Source organism: Nothoprocta perdicaria, unplaced genomic scaffold, assembly GCF_003342845.1.
Source record: "Nothoprocta perdicaria isolate Ctin4 unplaced genomic scaffold, notPer1 scaffold_12, whole genome shotgun sequence".
Taxonomy (NCBI): domain Eukaryota; kingdom Metazoa; phylum Chordata; class Aves; order Tinamiformes; family Tinamidae; genus Nothoprocta; species Nothoprocta perdicaria.
The window spans coordinates 152,190-163,080 of NW_020454316.1; the positions used below are offsets into that span (position 1 = coordinate 152,190).

At 42.6% G+C, this 10,891-nt stretch overlaps 1 protein-coding gene across 1 annotated transcript in view; it reads right to left on the reverse strand.

Moving 5' to 3' along the window:
- Positions 1–1,959: 1,959 nt before the first annotated feature.
- The window catches only part of LOC112959973 (interleukin-9 receptor-like), a 14,685-nt gene continuing 5,753 nt past the window's right edge, over positions 1,960–10,891 (reverse strand). The window contains exons 3-10 of the mRNA XM_026054134.1: positions 7,691–7,791; positions 7,155–7,263; positions 6,198–6,391; positions 5,439–5,575; positions 5,183–5,357; positions 4,792–4,906; positions 3,888–3,972; positions 1,960–2,942 (exon numbers count right to left, since the gene is read on the reverse strand). Coding sequence (XP_025909919.1) covers positions 2,391–2,942; positions 3,888–3,972; positions 4,792–4,906; positions 5,183–5,357; positions 5,439–5,575; positions 6,198–6,391; positions 7,155–7,263; positions 7,691–7,769 — 1,446 coding nt within the window. The 5' untranslated portion in view covers positions 7,770–7,791 and the 3' untranslated portion in view covers positions 1,960–2,390. The remainder of the gene's footprint in view (positions 2,943–3,887; positions 3,973–4,791; positions 4,907–5,182; positions 5,358–5,438; positions 5,576–6,197; positions 6,392–7,154; positions 7,264–7,690; positions 7,792–10,891) is intronic.

Consider the following 10,891-nt stretch of genomic DNA (forward strand, 5'->3'; position numbering starts at 1 on the left):
GCACAGCCACAGCCAGGCTGGCACCAGGTGAGAACACTGGTCAGACTAACCCGCTCAGCCATAAAATGGTAAGTTTTGCACTGGCCTTAGGGATTTAGTCCCACTAAGTTGCTTTTCCTCATGAATGTGAGGGAAGAAGCAACCTAAATGCTGCAGTTCCACACTAAAAATCTGTCCCCAAGTGGCCATGTCTGGAAAAATGAAACAAACCTGTGTGCACAAAAACACATCCTTCCCAGTACCATCACTATGCAGAAATATCTGTAATATCAGATATTACAGGTCTCACTTCAGAGCTAATAGCTGAGATCTGTGTATGTGATTAGCATGTCTCTTTTCAGAACTGCTGCAGTGCCTCTACCAGGAAGCGATCTGTAGATTACAGTAAAATGCAGAAGATGAAACAGGCTATTTTTAACTTGCAGCAACACTACTGGCTTCAGGAACATATGCAGGAGCTGCACAGGCACCCTTGGCTGCTGCCAGCACTGGGCCATGGCGAGCCCGGCAGAGTGGCAGCCAGGCACCCGTGGCTACTATGATGCATCCAACCCACACCTGCATCTTGAAACAAGCACCAAGATGGCTCAGATGCAAGGAGATACCTCTATGGCTAAGTGCCTRATGGAGATGTAGCTCCTGTCCTTTGTGCAAGAATGCACATTGTTCATGGAGCAGGAGCTTTTCACTGGTAAACAAAAAGAGGCTTTGTTTTTGCCAATGACCTAACTGCAAAAAAATGGTTGTCCTCTTTCTGGCATGAACAACTAATATTTTCTATGACACCCTTTCCTCTTCACACTTGTCCCAGTTTGTAAGTAGGACCATAAAAATAGAAGAAAGAAGGAAAGAAAGAAGGAAAGAAGGAAGGAAAGAAGGAAGGAAAGAAGGAAGGAAAGAAGGAAGGAAAGAAGGAAGGAAAGAAGGAAGGAAAGAAGGAAAGAAAGAGAGAAAGAGAGAGAGAGAGAGAAAGAGAAAGAAAGAGAGAGAGAGAGAGAGAAAGAAAGAAAGAAAGAAAGAAAGAAAGAAAGAAAGAAAGAAAGAAAGAAAGAGAGAAAGAGAGAAAGAAAGAAAGATCTATCTTCAGCCCTTTTAATCATCAACCTGTTATCATCTTCAAACTCTGTTCTTAATACTCTTTTAATCCTGGCCTGAAGAACATAAGCAATGACTTCTGCTGTTGTTGAGAAATAAATTCCAATTAAATAATGCTTCATAGTGACTTCACTTTCATATCAATATATTAAGTAAGTAAGGTTTCATGAAACTGGTGCAGAAATTCTTCTAGAGAGAGAATCAATTTGGCAATTTCAGAAAGCTTTCCTTGAATTCTGAAGGAAACAATTTGGGATGCTGAAATCAGACCAGACATGGGATAGGGAAAGCTGAAAAGCACCAAGAGCCCTCACATATATGGTGTTGCTTTGCTGGTATTCTTCTCTGCAGAAAATTATAGTAACTGTTAGCAACAGCAGCATCAGATATTTATCCTAGCAGTAGATTGTGTTAAAATATAAAATGTGCCCTTGAAGACTGTTTTTAGAAGAAGATAAAAAACACGAATGACCACAAAGGGCTATCTTCTGTCAGGGAGAGTAACCAGCAAACCTTGGTCCTCAGGACACTCAAAGGCAGTGCCACGGGGCAGGGTTGTTCGGTACTTGGAGCTGGAGCCTTTTTCCACATCCACAAAAGCAACCTGGCAGTGAATGGGTTGGGCACCAGAGCCGTGGGGAGCAGACCTGGAGGGGAGGATGAGTATGTATGAGTGGATGTGCAGATACCACTGCAGGCATTCTGTCAGCACACTTATTGCAATCCTGAGCTCTCTAGCTGGGAGGTGCAGCTCCAGGACTCAGGTTAGTGGGGCATCAACCATGTGGAGCCTCCAGCTCCTCTGGCAGAAAGTAAAACCTTGAAATGGGGCTCTGATCAGGACTGGTCATACTGCTTTGGCAGAGAAACAAAGCACTGGTCAGTTCTGGAGAAGTGAATAAAGCCTTAAAAAGATAGATCACTGGCTTGTGGTCCAGTCAACCCCTTGTCTGTGCTATTCTTGCTTTTCACTTTTCTCCACTTTTATCAGATCAGTCCAAATATTAACCTTGGAACAAGCTTTTGTTAAGAGTGAAAGCAGCCTCCAGGTTTCAGTACTGCAAACAAGAACTCAATGTAATACGAAGAAGCAAAGGCATCTTTAGGAAAAAAATCATCAAGAATAATATAGAGTTTTAAGAATAAAGATTTTTAAGAAATCACAGTTCAGTAGTAACTGTTGGGTGGCAAAGAACTAGGAGCAGCTCTGCACTGTTCTCAGTTTCACCGAGGAACCAGGGATATGGTGTGGAAAGGCAAGAAGACAGGGCACATGCTTCTACAGGCTACGTTCCTCATAGAATATCATTCTCTTCATTCAAATGTTTGACAAGACTGTCACCTTCAGAGAGCTTCAGTAGTTCAGTAGGAATCAGAGCTCCTCTGGTACCATTGTCACACAAGGTGCAATAGTCACTGCTGCTAAAAGATACGTTTGTCATTTCCAAAGACTCTTGAAGCATAGGGAAGTCATCTGCTAGATGCTGTAAGCGGGAGGAATCATTCCTTTCCATGTGAGGGCTATCAAGGTTGCTTTTAATTATTTCAGAGATTTTCAGCCCAGCTGTATTATCAGTATAGTTCCGTGTAAACTGCAAGGTCAACCTCACTTCTCTCTGTTCTGTTCTCACATATCTGCTGGGGACATACTGCTCGTTGAGACCAGAGGTAAATGCATAATTTTCTTCTGCAGCAACCAGATCTGTGCTTTCTATAGATTTCAAGGAGATCTGGGAAATCATTTCTTGGGTGCTTAGTGCAGAATCTCCATCGGCAGATACTCTGTTCAGGTTGCTGGTGTCTTCTCCTCTGAGCTGGCCACAGGCCTCATCAGGTCCAACCCAGTCCTAGTGAGAGGATTAATACATTCAGGACATTTGCTTAGACAGGGAATTTGCAAAGTAAAGTCTGTTTCTTTATGGCTTTGGAACAGTACCCCAAAAGTTCAGTGCAAATCTACATGGCAAAGTTAGAGTAAGAATCTAGCTTCTATTTGTCCCAAGGGAAGATTTCACAACAAGGGCATTTTCAAGATTTCAGAATGTAATCTAAGCTGCTTGTTTCACCTTGGTTTTATAAAGATAGAGCACTTTTGCACTCAACGTGGGTATCAGGAGGTAGTAGATGAGAAGGCAAATACGATAGCAAGGTTTCTTAGCTTTTGTTGATTCTCTGAATTGGACTTATTCTGTGTTTTTATTTTGTTTTTCTTCAATTAGATTTACTAGATTTCAGTTAGAGCCAATTTTCAAAGTGGATCTCAGTGCGGTGAGAACAAGATTGGTCCATTCCTACATGCCCTGATGCAGGCAGATGGGAAAGGCCAGCAGGGAGAAAGGGAGAACCTATCAGGCAAAGAGAAGGGGACTGGAACTCTTTTGATCTTGTTTATTCCATCTGACAGAAAAATACCTGTCTCTTGACAAAAGAGAAACTTGATTTACAGAACCAGAATAAGTGTGCTTTCTACATAGACTGTTCAGGTACTCCAGGTTATCTGGATGAGCAAGAGGGAAATTAGAAGCAGTAGTTATTGGTTCTGTGTAGAAAGCTCTGGGGCATGGAATGTAGGAACAAATATAGACAGGAGATAAGGGACTGAGTTACTGAGGACTCTAAACAGCAGCTCTGCTGGTGCAGTCTGCATGTGAAAGTATGAAACTGAATGAGAAATAGTAAAATTCCAGAAAGAGGAGAACCGTGTGTTAGAAACTCTGCTCAGCAGCTAGATGATGAACCCTAGGAAAAAAATACCCGCCTTGTGAACTGAGGGTCATAACTTTACTTCTTACCTTAAAATTTCCATTGTGCAAGTTGTAGAGCGGCTGAAAGAAGGCAGCTGGTGTGGGAATGTTAAGGCAGGACAGGCTTTTTGCCCTGAAATAAGAAAATTACACTTTAATTACACATTAATGTGTAATTACACATTTATGCAATTGTTCAGCAACTTATGTGATCAAACCACTGTTTCTGGAAGTGCTTTCAAAAGTGATAGTTTTATTATGTTTAGATAGAAATGTTCTGCCATATATCGTAGTCTTGTTACTAGAGGGTATTGTATAACATCTCTTACTGTATGGACACTATTCATTTTGTTTCTCTCAGTGCTACCTGTGCATGGAGCATCATCATATATGTCGAGGCAGGAAAGGAAGAGGTGAGAGGTCAGCCTTTGGTCTACTAGCCAAAGGCTGTGTACAGAATAGTTGAACAAGGGCATTAAAGACACTTCTGTCCACATAGCTTGATTTCAGAAACTAAGAAACACAGACACTGAGTATATGAACCCTTTATGCCTATACTGGTATTTTACAAACTGACTTTTGACACGTGTTACAAATGATTTAACATGTACATCAGTTTGACCACCTCTATGGATTACTTGTGCTTTTAATTTACCTATGCAAAACTTAACCAAAATTTTCCATAGGTTTAAATACCTTTAAGAAGCTATAGCCTCAGCCCTGATCTTGAGCTGAGTTTGTGTGTGAAGCATTTCACTCTCCCTAATCACCAAGTTGCGGTTCACTGTCATTGGCCAATGAACCCGTCATTTTCTTCACACTGAACCTTCAAAAGAGCCTTTGGGTCTCACAGTGCAGCAGAAGCAAGAAGCAAACTGGATATAAGAATACTGCATTTACCTTTACTGGGCTAAGAAAGTCACAGGAAATCTAATAAGAAAATATGGTGTACCTTGAGGAAAGCTTGCAGTTCCAAACTACATAGAGCACAATAACAAAACTCAGAGGAATGAACAAGAACTGCACAGTTCTGACATTAAAGAGCTTTTCAGGCAGTTGTGATATACCTAGGGAGAAGAATCAGCACAAAAAGAATTAGTTAAAAAAAAAATTAGTCAAGATAGGTCCCAAAACAATCAAGTAATGCAAATGAAACAGGCTGCTAAAATATAAAAGTGATTTGATTAGAAAAACTTGAAGGAAGCTGGTTCTGATCTAAAAAGCTTCATCTTACTAGGTATCTCTCCTCCCTCCCACGCCTTTTTTTTTTTTTTTTTTTTTTTTTTTAATTAATTTGGATGTGGTAAAGATGTGAACTAACGTAAAAACAACTTTTTTTATACCTGCTCTTTGAAATGATGTTGTCTGGCTCCACTCACTCCACTCACTGTGGTAAGAATCCTCACTTTCAGAAACTTTGCAGCGAACTCTTGCAATGTAAGCGATGCCCTTGCGAAACTCTGTGGCTTCAATTTCTATCTGTGGCAGTGAACTGGTTGGTGTTTTGTTCAATGCAGTCTGCAAATTATTACAGAATTAGTTCTATTAATGAGGCTGAACAAAGGGTCGGTCTTTGAGTGACTGTTTTCCCTCCCTTACCTCCCAGGGTGTGCTGTGCTCCTTGTATTGCAGCTCATACTGCAGAATTTCGGCAAGGTACCATGGCACACTCCACCATATTTGACACTTGCTGGCAGTGATGTTGGCCTGGAGGCCTGAAGGTGGATCAAGCTTTACTGCAAATGGAGAGGTATGTTACTCATACTGTTTGGGATTGGAATAAAACAGAAGGATGTACATGTTTCTCAGCTGACTGCAATCCTGGAAAATAAACTGGACTTTAAGCAGCAGTAGCAAGACCTGCAGTAGACCACATAAGYTTACAGAGCAGGTCAGAACATCCACAGAGCTGTCATAAATTCATGATAACTCCAAGAGCCCTGAGCATAGGGCTTTTATAGTCCTCCAAGCACAAAACTTCTCTGAGTGTCACATGCTGCTTTTCCAAGCAGAAGGGATGAGCCAAGCTTTCAAATACCAGAACTCTTTCTCTGGGATGCCAGTCCATGACCTCATTTCTTAGGAAAAAACAAACACAGAGGCAGTTCAGCTGCACACAGGAGAAGACTACGCACAGTGCAGATATTTGCCTGCATCCAATGTATCCCTGAAAGCTGCTCCAGAGCCAGCACTCTTCAGAGATACCTCAGGACTGCTTCCTCACAGCAAAATCTGGCCGGCACATTCTCAAGAGTGGGGGGAAGACTGCCTTGTTTCCATTATTTCTGCTTGCAGCATTTGACACATCCTTGTCCAGCGAGCAGACCCCGTCTCTCCCCGCCTGTACCCCCTACTTACTGTGCTGGCGGGGGCTGTACTCCGGAAAAGGGACAAATGTGCGATTGCTCCCCAGGAAGCTTCCTTGGAGCGAGACCCTGTACCCATCTGTTTCCAAGATCTGGCCGGCCAAGCAGATGGTGCAGCGGTAGAGATTCTGCATCCCCATGCTGACTCTCAGCTTGCAGCTGGCATTTTGTCCCTTTGACCAGAGGCTGGAAGAATGAAAGAGCTGAGAGTTCCTCTGGTCACGTGATTGATTTATGAGGGATGGAAGGCAGCTTAGCACAGAACTAGTCTGGGGCATCACAAGCCCCATAGCGCAGACAGGATGAGAGCATTTCCCGGCTGGCTGAGAGGGGACTGACAGGGCTGTTAGGGCCCTGAGCTTCTCATGCCGATGGGCCCAGGAGTCCCCAGTACAGAGTGCGCTGCTGGCAAGATGCGCATTAACATCTCTTTTATATGAGCAAATCAGCATTGACAGCAAACTGTGTCCAAGGCTGGTTTGTTTTCTGCATTCACAAGCTTCAGCACAGCAGAGCAAGAATAATGACAGAATGAAAACATTGTTTGGGGGAAGGAACTACAACAAACAATCTTTTAATGGCAATCTGTCTAGTGTGACTCTTTATGAGCAAATTATCCACGTTGCATGTGGCTCCACAATAAACTGGGATACAATAACTTATCAACCTGATGTTATTCAGTGCATTTACAATCTCATGTCAATGAGTGTCATCACATTATTTTTCAAAGTGGCACAAAGGAGGCATCTAATGTCAGTGCTTCACATAATAGTCACTAGCTCTTTCCAGTCAGGATAACTTTATAATATAGTTGAACCTATTTTCTTAACATATCACAAGACTTATCTCCCATCATGCTCTCACTGTGGGGTTTGGCTGCAATGAAGCAGAACCCACTCTGGGCCTCCCCAGCCTCCTGGCCCCCTGTGCACTTTCATACAGCTCTTACTTTGTGAAGTGCAGGTGGAAGGGTCCCTCACCCATGGGCTCCTCTGCCATCCACGTGCAGCTCACAGTGTTCACGTAGTTGTTCAGACAGCTCAAGCTGCCAGGGAGCTCTGTGAAGGAAGGAGATCAAAGCTTCATCCATGCACTACACAACAAGACCTCACTTTGTCTCCCAAACATGCATAAAAAGTATGGTTTGTTATCATCCCCTGTACAGATGCCTCATCTATTCTTCCTCATGACAGCCCTCTGGTCTTGTACTGCACTTCACTGCAGCAGATGAGTCTAGGATCTCAGACCAGAACCCTGAGCCATGGCTATATTTTTTTTCAGTTTCCCAGCCTTCTTCTGGAACTAAGAATAACCATTCTTCAGCTTCAGTATCTTCAGCTCTCTGAGCATGACACTACCCAGAAGCCATGCCATCTCTGAGCACCACATGATGGTAGTCACAAGATGTCACATTGCATTCTTCAGGGGTGAAAACAAGAGCACAAGTGCAGCTTCTGCATGCATCTGTCCTAGACCCACTCTTACCTGTCCCTCTTCCTCCACCAAGCAGCAMCAGAGCAATAACAGACAGGTGGACAACAAACTGCTGCACATCCCAGCCCATTCCAGTGGTATCCAGAAGACAACTGTGAAAGAACTTTTATTATTATTTGTACCAGCACAGTGAAGCTTCAGCAATGCCTGCAGTGCCCGATACAAGCTGGCCTTGACTTTGAGGGACAGGGCATGAACTCAGTTCCCTCAGCAGGCAGTGTTGTCACTGCAATAAATGTACTTTGCACGGGAATCTAAAACAAAAGCCTCCTGAGAATGTATTCTGTATTCTTCAGCATCTGCTACATGAAAGCCTCATTGGATCAGAGCAAGGGGTCATGTGTAATTGTGTCCCATTTCTGGCAGTGGCCAAAAGCAGAGGGGATTGGTTTGCCAAGAAGAAAAGTATACATGATGTTCTCCAAGAACCTTCTCAGCTTCCAACCATTTGCAATTTAACCATTTCCTGGAGGAAGCAGTTTCTGCAAATTCAGGATTTCAGTGGATGACGTTGCCCATCAGTAGTAGGCTCCTGTCAAAACTATCTACACTGGAAACGCTAGTGTCTGGCTTTATTAGTGGATTCTTCTTCAAGGAATTGAGTAATTGGCTTCCTACCCTCTCTCTGTTCTCTTTGCTGGAGGAATGTTTGCTTGATCTGTTGATGTGACAAGGCCCTTTCTTCAAATCACCAAAGTTGCCCTGAGCTGGCAGGAAATGGGCTGAGATCAAGAAGAGAAGCTGGGACAAAAGTGGGTGTTGCAGCCTACAGATTTTTATTTTTTAAAGAAATTTTCCCCACTTCATATCTGAAAAAGACCAAGACCTGTCATAGTTTTCTCCCACATGCACACAGACAAGAAGGCATTAGTCCAGACAGGTAACGTGCTGACCAGGTTGGTCATCTACAGCCTCAGAATTCTGGGATTTACCTCATGCACTCCCTGCTCCAACAGGTAGAAACAGAGGGAATGGCTGATGCCTTGCTGGTCAAAGCACTCACCTAGGGTGTAGAATGCCCAGATCCTAGTTATTATCCACAAAGGGTATGTGGGGTTGGGGGAGTTATTGAGGTTTGCACTTTATCTTTTGCAATAGAGGAGACTACTTCTGTCTACAAGGTTACGGTGGACTTCTTAAGAAGACTCTTCTGTGAATTTTTCTGATGAACTTTTCATTTAAAAGGAATACTTTTCGAAAACAACTTTCTGAATTGATTATTTTCCAGCAAAGAGAAGTTTAATATGAAAAATTCTGACCTGATCGACTCAATAATAAAAGCTGCTTTTGCAAGATGCCTGCAGCTTGACATTATGCCCTAGCACTGGATGCAAGGCCAGCCCCCCACCCCACAACACTGGCAGGGGCTATGATCACTCTTTAGGAAGCAGCTGGGGAAAAAAATAGTAATAAAAAATAAAATAAAAGAATCTTCTGGCTTCCAGATCACCACCACTTATGGAGTTTTGGCAAATATCCTGTTTTGTTGCAGAACTTATTCTGAGCAGGGGCTGCAGAGGGGAAGTGCCACTGTTAGCTGATTTTAGCTGAGGGAGGCTGTAAGGCATGAAACATCTCCTGCTTATCATTCTAATCAGAAATGCTAACGATCCCTGTGATAGATACAGTAAGACTGACTAAATGTGAAATTGATAGGGCTACATGAACATACAGTACATGTGCTTGCAGGAATATGCTAAGGCACACAAAAAAACATAGGTCAAGATAGCTAAAAACAGGACAATATTTCCTGGTCATTGCCACTAGTCTGATAAACTCATAATGAGATCTTTATCCAACATCTTCTACACTTTACAGCACTGATCAGGTCACACTGGCTTACCTGGAAAGAAATACAGTATTTTTAAATGCACATTTGTGCATTAGGATCCATGATGATGGTCAGCAATAGGTATGGAGTGCCAAATTCTGAAAGGTTTAGCAGAAAATAATTCGGTGAAGGAGCAGATAACAAGAGCCAGCAGCACATTGATGCAGCTTGAGAAGCCAACACACAGTCCTTTGATGCACATAAATTAATAAAGTGCTATTGCAGCTACAGGAGGCATTGGCAATGCCTCTAATATTTTCTCTCTCTGGTGATCTATAATTTTAAAAAATGCTGAAGAGCTAAAAGTGGTTCAGAAGAAGGTTAGAAGAATGATTTTATCCTGTATAGCCTGTCTTAGAAATGAACAACCAAAGAAAACTATTTTTCTTTAATGCAACAAAGAGAAGTGCTAAGAAGCAATTTTCCACAGACTATAAACAGCTACATAGGAAGATTTCAAACAGAAAGGTCTTCCTTAAAAATCTAATAGAGGAAAATGGTGAGAACTCAGTAGCCAGATACTGAAGATAAATACAATCAGGCAGAAATCAAATGCAGAATTTCTTCTAAAGGGAGCTACCTATACTGCTGGAACTTTTTGCCTAGATGTATGAAYCAGCACTTGCGTCTATAAATCCTGATTAGCTGTCTTGAAAAGGCTTGACTCACAAAAGTTGTGAGATTGATACAGAATTTATTAGTTATAATAATCTGTCCTAAGGTAATCATGATGTTATTTCCCTTTAACAATACCTGGGCTCATGAAGGTAAGTCTATAGCAAGTCCTGAAGAGCTGGCTGGCAAGCAGGTACTGCAGCTTCTCAGTATCTACCAAGAACTTCCCACTCATGAAGAGAGGGCATAATTGTGCTCAGGGAAAATGCCAAGTACATGAACAGAGATCGATGAGGTCACTTGATAATATCTGCTGATCTCTATGATGAGCTAAACCCTGCAAGAAAGTAGTTGTTAACTCTGCGGGAAACCTGATGAAGCTCTGATATCTTTCCCCCCTCCTGCCATTGGTACTATGCATTTATGCTTTCCACCTCCTTCACACTGCTCATCAGCAGAAAAGGAATTGCCATTTTAACCTGAGGTAGGTTGAGCTGGTAACAGCTCAGTAAGGCCCAGCAGATAAAGTGTCTTGCCAATTCCCAGAAGAAAATACCTGCTTCAGTGAAGTCCAYTTACCTAGGTTAATATGAAGGTTTTGACAGGCCATGTGGCAACATGGACATTCACAGATTCWCAGAATATTTAAGGTTGGAAGGGACCTCTAGAGATCATCTAGTCCAACCTTCCTGCTCAAGCAGGCACACCTAGAGCATGTGGCACAGGGCGGCATCCAGGCGGGTTTT